This window comes from Lolium rigidum, chromosome 4 (assembly GCF_022539505.1).
Source record: "Lolium rigidum isolate FL_2022 chromosome 4, APGP_CSIRO_Lrig_0.1, whole genome shotgun sequence".
In the NCBI taxonomy this organism is placed as follows: domain Eukaryota; kingdom Viridiplantae; phylum Streptophyta; class Magnoliopsida; order Poales; family Poaceae; genus Lolium; species Lolium rigidum.
Genome location: NC_061511.1, coordinates 222,441,299 through 222,459,232, shown reverse-complemented (window position 1 = coordinate 222,459,232; position 17,934 = coordinate 222,441,299). Strand labels below are relative to the sequence as shown.

At 45.0% G+C, this 17,934-nt stretch overlaps 1 protein-coding gene and 1 non-coding gene across 2 annotated transcripts; one reads left to right on the top strand and one right to left on the bottom strand.

Annotated features, from left to right (window-relative positions):
- The first annotated feature begins 8,302 nt into the window (after nucleotides 1-8,302).
- Nucleotides 8,303-11,486, top strand: LOC124707120 (urease accessory protein G). The gene is made up of 7 exons (XM_047238779.1): nucleotides 8,303-8,453; nucleotides 8,585-8,773; nucleotides 9,417-9,477; nucleotides 10,165-10,366; nucleotides 10,738-10,859; nucleotides 10,961-11,065; nucleotides 11,162-11,486. The coding sequence occupies exons 1-7, from the start codon at nucleotides 8,371-8,373 to the stop codon at nucleotides 11,243-11,245; spliced, it is 846 nt and encodes a 281-aa protein (XP_047094735.1). The 5' UTR covers nucleotides 8,303-8,370; the 3' UTR covers nucleotides 11,246-11,486.
- Nucleotides 11,487-17,785: 6,299 nt separating this feature from the next.
- On the bottom strand, nucleotides 17,786-17,858 carry TRNAR-ACG. The gene has a single exon. It is a non-coding gene; the product is annotated as a tRNA-Arg (tRNA).
- Between the last annotated feature and the right edge of the window lie 76 nt (nucleotides 17,859-17,934).

Below are 17,934 nucleotides of genomic sequence, written 5' to 3'. Positions count from 1 at the left end.
GGGAGGGTGCGGTGGTCGGGTCTGCCCCCCCCCCCCCGCACCCTGGGGAATGCCACTGGAGGGAGAGAGGTTCATGCGCAATATATTTCCCCCATATTAAGCCATGTACACCCCGTAACTCAAACCCGTAAGTTTAGCCTGTAAGCTAGCATTTTTTGTGCTTAGGTGGCTCGAATCCATCCGCAATTTGCGAGGTCAAAATCGAAGAGATTTAAGGGTACCTACAATGGTAGGGAAGAAACGCCTTCTCTTAGCAGTTTCACGTAATTTAGAGAAAACACTAAATATATATGTCATCTCTAGTAATCAATGAGAATTAATTATTTTTAGAAGGAGAATGGGTTGCTAAGGGAAGACAAATGGTAGTATGGTACTATGGAGATAATAGCCTTCTCTTATATTATAAAATACCATTCTTTAGCTAATGGAATAAACCCTTCTTTTTCTTCAATCTCTTTTCTCCAACTAAGTAAAAAATCTGATGTGATAATCGTAAGTGAAGGTTGACGTCACCCCATTATACATGCCCTGAGGTTACAGGAAAATAGCTACAACTCAGGCCTCCTTGAAGTCTCTATTCGGATTATCTTCTACGGAAAAACCGCATACCGGTCCAAAATTCGAACATGTATATTTCTTTTAGTTATATATTTTAAAAATCCTACAAAAATTCGTTTCGATAATATATAAATTTTGATTTTTGAAACACATTCAAATATGATTATAGACAATAAAACTCAATGAACCTAGTTTAAAACAAAGCAAGACTAAATGTTTCAAAACCAAGTTTCACGAAGTATCTACATTTTTCATCAAGTTTGAAAAGTTGGTTCTCTATAATCTCTGGAAAATTATTCACTTTTTGCAGCAAATCCTTAAATAGTCCTCTCGTACTCTAGAACATGTAGGGCCAGGGCGCGAGCTCGGTCGAGGGCCCCCCGATCTGCGTTTGTTGGAGGAAGAAGACGATCGAATATTTCCGATATATTACTTTTTAGGGTTTGCCAATGCAGGATCTTTTTCGCCGCAACACTTTTTGCACGTAAAAAACTTGATAAAGTTAACCGCAGATGTGTTTAGCGATTTTCCGTTTGCTGCTAGAGATGACTCAAGTATTCAAACAATTCGCAATTAAACTTGTGATTCAAAATGTAGAGTAGTTTTAAGTTTTAGTACTAGATGTAGTAATGGAGAAAGAAAAGCCGTGTACGGCAGAGCTGCATTTCTAAAACAAATTGCGCTTCAGGCAGATATGCGGTATCTAAAAATTTGCGGTTCAGACAGATATGCGGTATCTGAAAGTTGCTCAGCTCCCCGATCCCTAAGACTGCTCATAGTGGGAGTAACTTAGGTAGTAACATCACACATTTCAGTCAGTGAATGGGTTGATTCAATTCAGCTACCATACCAGATACCTGGAGGAGATTGTACATCAGCTCCGACAGCCATCATTAGAGCTCTAGATGCTGAGGTTCAGGCTCCTGTTCCCTTGCATGTCCATGCTCAGAGTAGTCCTATGGTGGAGTTTGATCAAGCTTCTAGAAGGATGGAGAAGAGGAGTCAAAAAACATCGAGGTTGGTGCTCTGGAGGGGTCCAGAGATCAGTGACACTCAGCAGGTGGGTGGTGGAGAATGCTCTGGTGGTGTGGAGGACTTTTTCCAACAACTTTGGCATATTCCATGGCATCCATCAACCCTTCCTCCACGCAAAGCTACTATAAAAAAGGGAGCCTCCTCTTTTAGGGTTCCTATTTTGGCCTCTTGGGTGGCGGCGGAGGAGATCTCTGGGGAGAGTCATTTTGGTGTGGAGATCTGTTCTGAAGATACTACAGTTATCATGGCTGGTAGAGGGGGTTACAAGGGTAGAGGTAGAGGTGGGGGTGGGAACATCCAAGATCAGTGGCAGCAGCAGCCAGGGCAGATGCAACCCCAACAGCAGCAGATGCCTATGGATTTCCCTCAACCAGGAGCTTTTGGTTATCCTCAACATCCTTTTGGGTTTGTCCCAAATCCCATGCCTCCTCCTTGGGCGTTTAATGGTTCATACCAGCAGTACCCTCCTAATACTGGCTTTGGTATGCAATCTAATCGGTGGCTGGCCTCCCAACAACCTGGTTTCCAACGGCCTCCTCAACAACCCCCGGTGCAGCGAGCAGCAGCAACAAGCAATCTCAGCAAGCAACAACAACCTCAACAGCAGCAGCAGCTGCAGCTTCCTGTTTCTGGTGGTGAGGGTTTGGGCAAGGCAAAGAACACAGCTAGAGGGAAGAAGAAGATTGGTGCTGTCCAACAGAAGTCTCCTTCTGCTAGCTCCTCCAATGCACTCCAGATGAGTTATACCAACACCATTTGTATGTGATGTGGAGAGCCTGGACATCATCAAGCTGCTTGTGGGAGAACTCCTATGTGTTTCATCTGTAAAGCCACTTCTCATCTGGTGGATGAATGCCCAGTCAGGAAAAGGCCACACCAGCTTGCTAAGTATGTTGGAAGTGGAGCTCCAGGTCTGGGTTTCTATCATATTGAGATGCCTGAGACAGTGATCAATCCAGTTGGGTCCACTAGAAACTGTGGTATTGTGATCATTGAGGGTGGTGAAGTTTCTAAGGAAGAGTTGTATGCTGAATTTGCTCAGATATACAAAACCAATTGGCCTTGGCAAATCAGAGGACTTGGACAGTCAGATGTATACCTGGTGAAATTCCCACCCCATCTTAAGGTAGAAGAGGTGATTGGCTACCCCAGATTTGGTCTTAAGAAGAAGGGCATCTGGGTCAAGGTGGAAGCTTGGAATGATGACCCAGAACCTGTGGAAGTGCTCAAAGAAGCCTGGATCAAAGTAACTGGGTTACAGACAAAATGGTGTGAATGGACTAGTCTGGACCAAGCTGTTTCAGTCTGTGGTTTGTTACAAGATGTAGACTGGCTAAGTGTGTTCAGGAACAATGCTCAAGAAGTTAGGGTTAAAGTTCTCTGCAGGGATCCCTCCAAACTACCTCCAGGAAGATTGTTTGGGTACCATGGGAACCTTTTCCACCTAGGCTTCACTCTAGAGAGTGTTATTTCCAGCAATGATGAGGATGATGACCTGCTTGGAGAAGAGCTTGATGATCAGAGCAAGAGAGATGCTGAAGGAAATATTCAAAGTGGTCAAGATAATGGGAATGGGTCTGGTGCTGCTGCTAGACCTCAATCCTTTTCTCTTGGGAACATTCAGCAAGCTTCTACCAATGACCAGTATTCCTAGAAGGACCAAGTGTTGGATGAGCCTCTTGGAGAAAACTGTGCTCCTCCAGAATCTAGTACTGCTGAGGTATATCAGAAGCTTCTTCAGAAGGGACTAGTTGATCAAGAGGGTGCTTTTGTGTGGGACAAAACTCCAATCTCTGCAGCTGCAAGTGAGGAAGTGAAGAAGTTCTGGTATAGTGAGAAAATGCTTCAAGGTAACCTGACCAACCAGTTTGAAGAGGCTGTGCCTGATGGTGATGATCATGAGTGGGAGCTTCCTGATGATATTATGCCAGAGGTGGAACTTCCCTTCATAGCTGCTGATCAAGTAACTGAGAAACAGCCAGCAAAAAAGAGATCAAAGTGGGGACCTGTGCAACCTGTTAGACAGAGCAACAGGATTGACAGGTCTAAGAACATCATGGAGAAGGCTCAGGAGATGAAGAAGATTAACAACCTGGAGATTCCAAGGATGAAAGGTATTATGTCCACCAATCCTTTTAATGTTTTACCTGTTGATGAACTAGATAATGCTGCCAAAATAGTTGGTATCAAATTAGAGCTAGAATCTGATAACATGCATTCAGCTTGTTCTTCCCCTAGAGCTGCTTCCTTGTCTGATAAGGACCAGCAAGAGGAACTGGCTGAGGAATGGATAGAAGTTATTAGGAAATCTCGGGGCAAGCACCCCAAGAAGTTTTACCCATGATATGTGGTTTTTGGATTAGCAGGGGTATTTCCGCCCCTGCGATGACAGCTTTTTATTAATGATAACTTAGTGCCTTTGAATCTAGATTACATTGGCTTTCAGGAAACTAAAAAAGGAGAGTTTAGTAACTCCTTTCTGAAAAACCTGCTAGGAAATAGGAATTTTGTTTGGAATTTATTACCTGCTATAGGCTCTGCTGGTGGTATCTTAGTAGGTATTAATGCTGACCTCTTAGAGGTCTTAGCATGGGAGATTAAGTCTTTTTCTGTTAGTGCTGTAGTTAAGAATAAGAGGAATGATTTTATTTGTAGAATTACTACTGTCTATGGATCTGCCTATGAGGAGAGGAAACAGGAGTTTATTTCTGAGCTTCATGAACTCTGTCTTAATTGGGAAGGTCCTTGGCTGATAGGTGGTGATTTTAACCTAGTTAGATTTGTTGAAGATAAAAATAATGGTAATATAGATTTCAAGTGGGCTGATAAATTTAATGCCTGGATAGAAATGTGGGCTCTCATGGAGATAGGGGTCGCTGGTAGGAATTATACTTGGGGGAATAATCGGGAGAACCTCGTCATGTGTAAACTTGACAGGATCTTCCGTTCCACCTCCTTTGATAGTTGCTTCCCCTTAGCTAGTGCAAAAGTGTTATCTAGATCGGGTAGTGATCATACCCCTCTTGTTTGGGACTCGGTGAGAGCAGAATTCAAAAAAGGGAGGTTTTAAGCTTGAGAAGTGGTGGTTAAATATTCCTGAATTTGCTGTGTTAGTAAATAGAGCTTGGAACCTAGAGGTGGCTGGTGATAATGTTGTTGATATTTGGCAACAAAAACTTAGACTATTTAGGAGATTAGCTAAAGGGTGGAGTTATAATTATGAGGCTGCAGTTAGGAAGCAGAAGAAAGAACTTATGAAGGAATATGATGCTCTTGACATTAAGTCTGAAACTTGTGTCCTCTCTCAGCTCGAGAGAGAGAGATGGGACTTCATCCTTAGAGAGTTGAACTCATTCTGGATCTTAGAGGAAACTAAAGCTAGACAGAGATCTAGAGATAGGAATATTTTAGAGGGAGACGTAAACACAGCATATTTTCATGCAGTGGCCAATCAGAGAAGGAGAAAAAAATGTATCCAGGTCTTAGATGGGCCTGAGGGCCCTGTGACTGAGGCTGGTGCAATGCTCAAAGTAGCTACAGACTTTTATAAAGATCTGTTTAAAAAAGAAAATAGACCAGATATCAGACTCCAAGATAATTTCTTCTCTGAAGATGAGAAAATATCTCTGGAGGAAAATGTTATGTTAGGGAGTGCCTTTACTGAGGAAGAGGTCAAAACTGCAGTTTTTGGGTCTTATGCAGATGGAGCCCCTGGCCCTGATGGTATTCCTTTTATGTTTTACCGAAGTTCCGGGATGTGGTCAAGTTTGACTTGATTAATATGTTTAATGCTTGGTTTGATGATAACCTAGATCTATATAGGCTGAATTTTGCCATGATCACACTTATACCTAAAGAGAATGAGGCTAGATCTATGAAAAAGTTTAGACCTATTAGCCTGTTAAATTGCTCTTTTAAGATTTTTACCAAAGTCCTAACCAATAGATTGGCTAAAGTCATTGATAGACTTATCTCTTATCACCAATCAGCCTTCATTAGGGGGAGATTTATTCTAGAAAGTGTGGTCACTGCACATGAGGTTATTCATGAAGTGCATAGGAATAAAGATAAAGGTTTAGTTTTAAAGCTTGACTATGAGAAGGCTTATGATAAAGTTAACCTAGATTTCCTATATGAGGTTTTGGAGCTCAGAGGCTTCAACCCCACCTTTATTAGATTTATTAAACAAATTACTCAAGGTGGGTCTGTTGGGGTAAAAGTTAATGATATTGAGGGAGATTTTTTCTTGACTGGCAAAGGATTAAGACAGGGGGACCCCATTGCCCCTCTCTTATTCAATTGCATTGTAGATGTTTTCTCTAGGATGTTAGTTAAAGGTGTAGATGGTGGTTTAATTAGTGGGCTCTGTCCCAATTTTTTACCTGGAGGTATTGTAAGTCTTCAATATGATGATGACACTCTTTTGTTCCTTAAAAATGATCAGAGAGTTGCTCTAAACTTAAGATGGATTCTTACTTGTTTTGAACAAATTTCTGGCATGAGGATTAACTTCCATAAGAGTGAGCTGATCCCTATTAACATGGATGCTAGTGAAACCCAACCTTTCTTAGATATTTTCCAATGTGTTATGGGAGTTTTCCCTGTTAAATATCTTGGTATCCCTCTGCATTATGACAGATTGAGAAGAGAGGATTTGCAACCTCTCATTGAAAACATTCTTAAAAGGATTACTGGCTGGAGGGGGAAGCTTTTATCCTCTGCAGCCAAGGAGAATTCTCATTCAATCTCGTTTAGCTAGTATTCCCATTTATCTGCTTTCTTTCTTTAAATTCCCAAAGTGGGCCCCGCATCCGATTGATTCCCGGATGGCTAACTTTATGTGGAATGATGAAGATGGCAACCATAAAATTCATTTAGCTAATTGGTCCTCCATCCGCATGAAAAAGGAGTTTGGAGGTTTAGGTATTCCAAATCTTCAAGATCTAAACATCCGTTTGATTGGGTCTTGGATTAAGAGATACATTCAGGGGGAAGGGGCCCTCCGGAGAAAAGTTTTGGATGCTAAATATAACACCAGGAACCCAAACATTCCGTCTCGTCATGATATCCAACCTTCCACTTTACGGAAAGGGGTTATGTGGGCCTCTAAAGCCGTGAAGTTTGGATACAAATGGCAGGTTGGGAATGGTAAATCTATAAAATTCTGGGAAGACATTTGGTTTGGTAACTCTCCTTTGGCTACCCAATTCTGGGATCTATATTTTGTTTCTAACCAGCAAAATAAAACTATCTCTGATATCTGGGATGGTCAGGAGATTAGAGGTACGTTTAGGAGAACCTTTACTGATGATATGATGGTCCAGTGGCTTGAATTGCTAGAGATTGCTAAATCTATATCCTTCTCTCAGGAGGAAGATCAGTTGATCTGGCAATATAACTCATCTGGGGTTTATTCATCTAGCTCTCTGTATGCTATTATTAATTTTAGAGGTGTTACTCCGATTTATTTACCTCGTTGTTTGGAAATTGAAAATCCCTCCTAGGATCCAAGTTTTCTTATGGTCTGTTCTCTCAGAATAAGATCATGACTAGAGATAATCCGAGAGCTAGAGGTATTCCTAAACCCATGAACTCGTGAGATGTGCTCTGAGTTTGAATCAGTTCACCACCTCTTGTTTGAATGTATTGTGGCTAGATCTATTTGGAACCTTTTTGAAGAGATTTTTGAGGTGCATGTTACTAACTTTGAATCAATTGCTTCTAAATGGCTATGTAACAAAAGGTTCATGCACTTTAATGTAGCTTCTTCAGCTGTTCTGTGGAGCCTATGGCTTAATAGAAATAGTTTGGTGTTTAACAAAACCACTTGGATTAATGTGAAACAGGTGTGGCGAAGGGTTCTCTTCCTCCTTCGGGATTGGTTGAAACCTTTCAAAGAGCTAGAATCCGGAGAAAACGGTCGATTCATGGACCTGCTGCTAACCGGTTTAAGAGCGCCTCTTTGCCTCCCGAGTGGGGTGAGATGTCCCTCCTTCGACTGGATCTCTTCCTGGAACTCAAGCTTCGATGGCAGAGCGTCGCTGGCCTACCTCCTGGACAACCCTGGTGAATCCCATAAGATTCATGTGGTCACCTGATTCGAGAGGGAGAAGAAGATAGTCTCAAGAGGTCGCTGGCAAGGAAAAAGAGCTGGAGAGTTTGGGAGTGTTGCTGGCAACCTCTTTCTGATCATTTTCTCTGTAATGGATTTAGCTATCGTATGCTCTTAGCCTGCACTTTATCTCTTTTTAGATCTTGTTCCCAGGTGTGCTGGTATTTTGGAGATTGGTTGGGATGGCAGCCAATCTCCCCAGCAAAATGCCTGTTCCTGTTTTCGTCTATGTGTGTTTTGTACTCTGTAAAACTTGGCTTCCTTTTTCAATGAAAAATGGAGCTGGGGGGAGACCCCTGTTGATCTAAAAAAAAAAAAACATGGCATAGCAATAAATGAAGAAAGAGAGAGATGTGGTAACTAGCTATGTTACCATAACATCACACACCCCAAGATAAAATGAGTCTACAGACTAATAAATGAGACTTTGCATGATACCATCTCTAAGTTACTTTCCACTATGAAGGTAGTAACATGAACTAGTAACTTATGTATGACACCACCTTATGTTACTTCTCACTATGAGTAGCCTAATCCTAACGTCAGGAATCTTGAGCACTACCATCCTCTCTCAGAGAATCCCAAGGTCAACGAGTGGAGCTAAAAGTCTTATCCCGAAAACCTCCACCTTTCCTCCGCTCCGATCCCAAGCTCTGGTTCCATCCATGGCGTCCCAGGATCACCACCACCACCACGGTGACCACTCCCACGATGGCCACGACGGCCACTCCCACGATGGCCACGACGGCCACCACCATCACCACTCCCACGGGTGCGTGCGTTTACCCTCCTCCGCGCCTGCGGCACGCCCGTTTTCCGCGCAGCTAACTCAGCATCGCCTGTTCCGCTCTGCGCTTGCAGGGATGCTGCCGCCGCGGCCGGGAAGGGCGCGGGGTCGTGGGTCGGCGAGGACGGCCGCGTGTGGCACTCCCACGACGGCCTGGCGCCGCACTCCCACGAGCCCATCTACTCCGCCGGGGACTTCACCAAGCGCGCGCCGCCGCTCGACTCCCGCCGCTTCGTCGACCGCGCCTTCACCGTCGGCATCGGCGGCCCCGTCGGCACCGGGTACGCCCAGCTCTATCATCCCCTCCCTGCGGCTGCTAGTACCGTGTTGACCGGCGATAGATGAGCGGCCGTCTCCGTTGCAGTTTTCTCTGAATCTGTTTGTGTCCCCCGCGTAGTGTTTGGTTCAAGTTTAGGTACAGGCTCTAGATTGGTTTCGGACCATGGCGTAGGCTTTGTTGATCTTCGGCGATGAATCTGCATGCTGTATTACATACCTTTAGTTGCTGAAATATTTTTTTCTGACTGAAATATGCTGTGAAATATTGGAGCTGAAGCATGACCATGGGCAGAAAAATAAGATGTTCATCAGTGTTTCCTGGTCTGATTACTGGTCGGGGTCATAATGTCATATGTTTTGGGTATTCTCTGATTTTGCCAATAATGATGCCGCATTTTCTGTGCATACATTGATACACAACTTTGTTCTTCTTACTGTTGGGATTTATGTTTCCGTAACACAATACCGTTGTTCTAGAGAGTTCGTCTGGTCAATTTGAAGAAATTTATGCATGCACTTTTTTTATACTCACAAAAAAAAACCTCTTCAAGTAAATGAAACAATGATTTACTTTTTTCTAAACTAGCATCTAGGAAATAAAGTGATATGACCCCCACAATCTTCTGTCTGTTCATCCTTATGCAGGAAGACTGCCCTGATGTTAGCACTCTGTACATGCCTGCGTGACAAATATAGTCTTGCGGCGGTATGTAACATGGTTCTAATCTCTGCTTCTCTTCAGTTATCCATTTAAAGATCTATTCGGGATGTCCTGTTTCTCAACTGCAAACAGTTACTCCCTCTGTTTCATTCTATAGTGCCTATAGTTTTTTAGCACGGAAATTAGCGCAAGAGTATTTTTTACAGAAGACCCCTAGCTGAACAATTTGAGACCAACGTAAAATTTGGGAAATCCATATCTTCCTAACTTATCATAAAAAATTTGGGAGCTAAACGATTTGGGAGCTGAACGGGGAGGGGGTAAATGAAAAAAAGCTAAGCTACAACCTTATATTCTGAAACAAATGCCAAAAATCTATAGGCACTATAGAAAGGAACGGAGGGAGTAAGTTATAAAATAAGTCAACTGAAAGCAACCTGTCCGTCAATGTTTACCGCTGGGCAGACATTGAAGTACAATTACTTGACATTCCTGTGATATTTTCTAAAATACAGAAGAAACATACTAATATGCTTGAATTTCAGTACACCCTTAGGCTTTCTCTTTCTCCACTATGTGTCAATTCATAGAACATGTCTCTAGAGGCTGCAGATCCAATAACCGAGTCAACTTTTTTATCGTATTTTCCTGAAGAGACAAACCTTTTAGTCTCCACCATCAGCTCAATATACACCCAGGTGAGTTTTATCTCACTGCTCCTTTGAAGTGCAGGTTACAAATGATATATTCACAAAAGAGGATGGGGAATTCTTGGTCAAGCATGGAGCTCTGCCTGAAGAGCGTATACGTGCCGTTGAAACTGGAGGCTGTCCTCATGCAGCTATACGTGAGGACATCAGCATAAATCTAGGTCCTCTGGAGGAGCTATCTAACTTGTACAAAGCGGATTTGCTACTCTGTGAATCTGGAGGAGGTATTGTCCTTGTTGCATTCAACATTGGAAGTTTTATTACCAATTGTTTAAACCAATCTACTGTCCATCTCGGTGCAATTCGGAAGAATATAGTCCTACCAGAATCATGTTAACAACGGAATGCTTGAAAAATGTTCTATAAACTTGCCCTCTTAGGGGATAGTGAATTTGGAGCTTGCCTTATCGAATTTATTTGAACCATTTTGTTGTTTCTTGGGTGTTCATGTTAGTTGAACATCTCCCATAGTTTCAAAGGGCTCTCCTTCTAGATAATGGGTGGCTGAAAAGTATGGTCATGGCCCCAATTCCTGCCATATTTTCATTAGGTCCATGGTTGGGCACTAAAGAGTTATTTGTACGTTCGTTTGCAGATAACTTGGCTGCCAACTTCAGCAGAGAGCTAGCAGACTACATAATCTACATCATCGATGTGTCTGGTGGGGACAAGATACCAAGGAAAGGTGGCCCTGGGATAACCCAAGCAGATCTCTTGGTGCGTTATTACACTTGCCAGACCTGCATTGTCAAACTGGTCTATCTTTTAACCTGCACCTGCCATTTTCACCAACTTTGATCATTTCATTCCAAATGCAGGTGATAAACAAGACCGACCTTGCAGCAGCTGTTGGAGCCGACCTATCCGTGATGGAGCGAGACGCGCTCCGCATGCGGGAAGGAGGGCCCTTTGTGTTTGCCCAGGTTCAGTATCAAATCCCGCATATGCTTGGTTCTCTCCTTTTCGACTTTTCAATGGTAATCTCACGAAGTCATACTGCTCCGCATTTGGCGATGCAGGTAAAACACGGTGTCGGTGTGGAGGAGATCGTGGACCACGTGCTGCGGGCCTGGGAGATCGCCACGGGCAACCGGCGGCGATAGATATAGGCTATCGTTCATGACTGACCGGTGCCATTTTCGGTTCATCGCGCTCGGGGTGTAAATCATGTACCCGTTTTCTGAATAAGTGGTGCCATTTTCGGTTCATCGCGCTCGGGGTGTAAATCATGTACCCGTTTTCTGAATAAGCAGCACATCCTTGGTTTTGGTGGCCTGGTGCTGCGCGCTGAAAATAATGTGGTATCTTTGCCAGTATGGTAATACTACGGAGTACCTTTTTTGATAGGCTGTGGCAATACTATTACCTTCTGCTCCAAGAACCGAAACCTGAAAGTTCCAAGTTCATTTGTGTTATGATGAGAAATAAAATCCGGGGTTACATGGTGTTAGGATGATCTCCACGGGATCGATCCCAACGGATCGATAACACCCTTGACCTCGTCCGCGCCCTGATCGGGGGCGCCCAACCCGTTATGGTTGGTGGGCCCCTGTGACCTGCGCTATATAAAGAGGTGGGGGCCGGGGCACACGGTACGAGGTTAACCGCGCCACCAGTCACCCCACCGACATTCCCTACCGATCTAGGGTTAGCGCAGTGCTCACGGGAAGCTCTGCCACCGCACGCTCACGCCACTCGCGCCGTCGCCATGGACAACGGCTCGAGCTCCTCCTCGAAGGGAGAAGGTTTGTCTCCCACACCCCTCTAGATCTCTCTCGGATCTGGCAGCATGCATACAGATACAGTCTTACCCGCATTAGATCTACCCTAGATGATCCTAGTAAAGTTAACATTGGTATCAGAGCACGGATAGTGTGTAGATCTAGATGTTTAACAGCTACCCTGTTCGTCCCATATACCGTACTGCAAAAGAAAAGAAAGGTAACCGGCCTGGCCCTCGGGCTCGCCGGCAAAGTATGCGCCGCCTCAGGGCCGCGCCGTTCCGCCCGATCCAGGTGCGCATCGGCAAGCCGAGGCACCTGGAAGAAGAACAACTCCTCTTCACTAGCTGCTAACGCGGCTGTGCGAGACGGGGCAAAGAAACAGTATACCTGCCGCAGTATGGTAAAATACAGCACCGCCTCTGCGCCGCTTGACGGCTACGCGCCCACCCTCGGGTGCACGCGCCGCTGGCAAGAGGGGCAGGGGGCGCCGCCGCGTCTTCTTCTCCGCTGTTTGGCCATCGGGTCTCTGGTGGTGATTAAGGAACGTGGGTGGTGAAAGAACAAAGAAAGAAAGGGGACAGGGAGGCTCCGCTGGGCAGGGAGGCTCCGCCGCTCGGCCACTGGCGTGCGGGAGCCGCCGGTCGGCGTCGTCGCGCGAGAAAGAAATGGGGTCGACGAGAGACAGAGAGGCCCCAGGGGCGGGCACGCCGTAGCAGCGGCGGCCGGGCCGCGCGTGCGTGCGGGAGGTGAGCCTCCGTGCCACCGCCGGAGTCTACAGAGAGCAGGGCTCGGGGGAAAAGTGATTAGGGTTAGGTTTTCTGCCGTTTCGGCGGTTTATAAACCATCCGAAAGTACAGGCCGACCGTCGGATCTCATCCGACGGCCAGCAGGCGGGTGCGCCGCGTGAAGGCAGCGTGGGCTGCGACGGCTCCGTCGCGTCCAGGCCGCGGGCGGGCCGCTGGCAGGCCGCCGCGTGGGCGCCGTGGCTCGGCCTCGTCCAGGCCGCGTGGGCTCCGTGGCCAGGCCGCGTTGGCGGGCCGCGTCGAGCAGGCCGCGTGGGCGCAGCGTCTGCTGCGTACCGCTCGGTGCGAGCAGCCCGCGTGGGCAGCGGGCCGCGTGGACAGTAACAGAACAGACAGTTTTTTACAGTTTTGCATAGTTTTATTAATTACAGAGGCATATTTTTAGGCAGTTTTGGCCAAAATTTTGTCTAGTTTTTTCTGAATAAATAGGACCAACGAAATATTTGTTCAGAAATGAAAAAGTAAAGGAAATGCCTCTGTAAAGTTCAAAGTTTAAAGTTTAAATTCGTAGTTTCCGCTGCAAAATAGAAAAGGAGCATTTTAAATGCAAAAGTGACAATTAAATTTAAAAGGTTGCTTAAAAGTGATTGTTGAAACAATTATGATCCTGTCATTTTATGACCAACGTCATTGATGGTATGATCATGTTTTGTTGCAATAATATGTGTAAAAGTGACAGTTAAAATGTTAAAGAGATGATTAAAGTGATTATCGTGACAATTATGGTTCTGTTATTTTTTAACCAACGTTATTAATGACATGATCTTGATCTGTTGCAATTAGAAGTGCATTTATCTCTATTTCTGCCCAACGGTGACATAGTTTTAATTGCACAAACAGTTGTATGTTCTAATTTTGACCAACGTTGGATTATTGCATGCAATTGTTGTTATGATCTCATTTCATTATGGTTTAAAGGAGGGTACTACTTGATGAGCTGCATCAAGGATGTTCCAACCCTCAAAGGTGACTACTACATTGAATGAAGAAAGAAGGTCGATTTGTGCTGAGGTGGACTGGGTTCCCCACAGCCGGTCAGACCAAAAGATCCAGTCAGAAATGACAAGAAAGATGATTCTGCATGGCAGAATAAAAGTGGCTAAGTGCCATTTATAAAGAATACAATTGAGAACGCTATTGTGGGCTCAATTACAGAGTGTGCTTCCGTATGGGAGTATCTTGAAAGAATAGAGAGCCAGTTCACTGGTTCTACAAAAGATATGTGCGACCCAGCTGCTGAAGCAACTGGTGACAGAAAAGTACACATGGATATGAAGGACATGGCAAGTGTGCCATATGGTGTAATAATGCTTATGTGGGTGATGTCTGTGTGTAATGCGAGTGAAAAAGTGTTGTCCGCGTTGGACAAAGAACAAAAGAAAAGAAAAGAACTGATGAATCGTCGAAATATGGCATTGTCGCTTAGGCCATATTTCGAGGGGGAGAATAGAAAGACTTGTTAAAATGGAATTCTTCCTCCATTAGAATTCTCAGACATAGAACAACGCATCGATTGCATGAAAGAAATATTTTGTAAAGGTTGATTAAAAAGGGTGCAAATCGATGCACAGCAACACTAGAAATAATTCACACCGAGATATGTGGATCATTTCCTGTGAAAAGTGTGGATGGCTATGATTCGTTCATAACATTCACGAATGATTACTCCCGATATGGTTATATTTATCCAATAAAAGAAAGAACAGAAGCGTTGGATAAATTTAAAATATTCAAAGCTAAAGTTGAAAATCAGCATGATAAAAGCATAAAGATAATCAGGTCTGATCGTGGAGGGGAGTACTACGGTCGACATACTCCATATGGCCAAGTCCCTGGACCCTTTGCAAGGTTCCTACAGGAGACTGGAATAGTCGCCCAGTACTCGATGCCGAGCGAATCTCAGCAGAATGGGGTAGGTGAAAGGCGCAACCGTACCGTACCCTTATGGATATGGTGCGCAGTATGATGATCTATTCCACCCTACCATTGGGATTGTGGATTGAGGCGTTAAAAAACGCCATTCACATTCTAAACAGAGTACCGAGCAAATCGGTGCCCAACACGCCGTATGAGCTATGGACAGGGAGAGTGCCTTCTCTAAACCACCTGAAAGTGTGGGGGAGTCCTGCTGAGGCCAAAGTACTCAATCCAAATATCGCAAGTTAGATACCAAAACAGTCAGCTGCCATTTTATTGTCTATCCTGAAAAGTCAAAAGGTTATCGTTTCTACTGCCCAGAGAAATACACAAAGTTTGTGGAAATGAGACATGATGTCTTCTTAGAGGACGAAATGATGAGGGGGAGCATGGTAGCTCGGAAAATTGATCTTGAGGAGAAGAGGGTGCATGCACCTAATTCGATGACTCAGGAGCCATTTTTTGCGCTACCATGTGCACCTGTACCGACGATCCCTGCGATTGTGGTGCAAGCGCCTGTTGTGACTCCACCCATGACAACGATGAGTGAAAATTCGGAACCTGTCCGTCAGGAACCGAATGAACCATTTGTTGAGCATGAAAGGGAGCATCAACAGCCGCCTCCTGAAAAGTACAAAGCACAACTTGTGGCAAAAGGATTTACACAAAGAGAAGGGATAGATTACAATGAGATATTTTCTCCAGTCTCATGTAAGGATTCCTTTAGAATCATCATGGCACTAGTTGCACATTTTGATTTAGAGTTGCATCAAATGGATGTAAAGACGGCATTTCTAAACGGGGATTTAGAAGAAAATGTCTACATGAAACAACCCAAGGGTTTTATCATGGAAGGCAAGGAAGAAATGGGATGCCGCCTAAAGAAATCCATTTATGGATTAAAGCAAGCCTCCGGACAGTGGTATCTAAAGTTCAATGAGACAATTAAGAGATTTGGATTTAAAGAAAATATTGAGGACAATTGCGTTTATGCAAAGTTTAAAAGTGGGAAATATATTTTCCTAATCTTGTATGTGGATGATATTCGCTTGCCGACGGTGATGTTAGTCTACCGCAAGAGACAAAGAAGTTCTTGTCCTCAAATTTTGATATGAAAGATCTTGGTGAAGCGTCATATGTTTTGGGCATAGAAATTCACCGAGATAGAAACAATGGAGTATTAGGACTATCGCAAAAGGCTTATTTAGAAAAGATTCTAAGTAAGTATAATATTCATAAGTGCAGTGCCACACCTGCCCCTATAGTCAAGGGCGACAGTTTTGGGAAACATCAAAGTCCCCAAAATCAATACGAGCTCGATCAAATGAAAGCGGTTCCATATGCTTCGGCCATTGGAAGCCTACAGTATGCACAAGTGTGCACTCGCCCGACTTAGCATTTATCACCGGAGTACTCGGTAGATATCAAGAAAATCCAGGTTTTGAACACTCGGAAAATGGTAAAGAAGGCATTACGTTATGTGAAAGGCACAAAGAGTTACATGCTAACATACAGAAGATCTGATTCCCTAGAAATAAGAGGGTATTCAGATGCAGATTTTGCGGGGATAAAGATGATAGAAAATCCACATCTGGATATGTATTCACCCTCGCAGGGGGAGCTATTTCGTGGAGAAGCTCCAAACAGGCGATAGTTGCATCATCCACGATGTATGCAGAATTTATAGCATGTTATGAAGCCACGGAGCAGGCATTATGGTTAAAGAAATTTATACCCGACTTGAAAGTGGTAGATTGTATTGACAAACCACTAAAGATGTACCGCGACAATGAGCTTGCAGTATTTTATGCTCACAACAACAAGTCGAGTAATGCTACGAAATCGATTGAGGTTAAGTATTATGTTGTGAAACACAAGGTCCAGGATGAAACTATAAGTCTCGAGCATATAAGGACAAAAGATATGCTTGCGGATCCGCTAACGAAAGGCTTACCACCCAGCGTGTTCAAGGAGCACGTAGCCGGCATTGGTTTAAGGGAAAGTCTTACCTATGGGGAAAATCCCAGGGCCCGAGTGCTCGCAGACGAACTTGTCGTCAGCGACGGACACGCCACCGACGCTGTTGCTCTTGGAGAGGCCGCCGCCTTGGTAGTCAGGAGTCGCGGGTTGGAGGACGCTACCGCTCTTGCTAGCGCCCTTCTCGCCTGTGCCCAGCGCGCGGGAGGTCTTCGCCGTGGAGGGGCCTCCGTTCGCGTACTTGCCCACTTCCTTGGGTGGCGACGAGGCATTGTAGGCCAGCAACGGGGTGGAGTCCGTGGCAGGCGACGCTGTCGATTCAGGCAGCGCTGGTGTGGTTGTGGGGGCGCCGAACGTGGGTGTGGGACGCGGTCGCCATGGATCCGAATCGGGGTATCCTGGATCATAAGAGGCCCAAAAGTAAAAGAATTTGTTTCAAAACAGAGAAGTGTATTGTGGCTGTCTGATTCTATCGGCAATAGAGCTGTGACGATGAAACATGCCCTATGGACCGATCCAAAATGAAACGAATAAAGTGAAAGTATAAAGTTAAAAGAAAAGTTGAGATCAAGGGGGAGAATGTTAGGATGATCTCCACGGGATCGATCCCAACGGATCGATAACACCCTTGACCTCGTCCGCGCCCTGATCGGGGCCGCCCAACCCGTTATGGTTGGTGGGCCCCTGTGACCTGCGCTATATAAAGAGGTGGGGGCCGGGGCACACGGTACGAGGTTAACCGCGCCGCCAGTCACCCCACCGACATTCCCTACCGATCTAGGGTTAGCGCAGTGCTCACGGGAAGCTCTGCCACCGCCGCCACCGCACGCTCACGCCACTCGCGCCGTCGCCATGGACAACGGCTCGAGCTCCTCCTCGAAGGGAGAAGGTTTGTCTCCCACACCCCTCTAGATCTCTCTCGGATCTGGCAGCATGCATACAGATACAGTCTTACCCGCATTAGATCTACCCTAGATGATCCTAGTAAAGCTAACACATGGAAGTGCCAGAGTTTTTTAGCCTTTTTTGAAGAATAGAAATGGTTCCGAATGTTTAGCTGTGACTTCAGTTTAAACCGACAGGCCAGGACATTAAACTTGATGGTGCGTTCGACGAAACAGATCATAGTATTCTTCATTGATCTTTTTCCCCATTTTGTGACATCCATCCCTGGATGACCGGATCGGCATGGCAGCCGCACCAAAGAATGGAAAAAATTATGCGACTCCGCTGGGGATCGAACCCAGAATCTCTGGTTTCGTAGACCAGCGCCTTATCCATTGGGCCACGGAGTCATTGTTGTTTAGTGAGTGTGTACCTTCAATAACAACGGCGCAGATTCTCCATTTGTTCAGTGAAATGTAAACAGGA

Excerpts from the sequence above, each read along its gene's own strand:
- LOC124707120 (XM_047238779.1), top strand. The coding sequence starts at position 8,371 with ATGGCGTCCCAGGATCACCACCACCACCACGGTGACCACTCCCACGAT. Across the intron at positions 8,454-8,584 it reads TCCCACGATGGCCACGACGG|CGGGAAGGGCGCGGGGTCGT; the intron begins CCACCACCATCA and ends TGCCGCCGCGGC. Across the intron at positions 8,774-9,416 it reads GGCGGCCCCGTCGGCACCGG|GAAGACTGCCCTGATGTTAG; the intron begins GTACGCCCAGCT and ends ATCCTTATGCAG.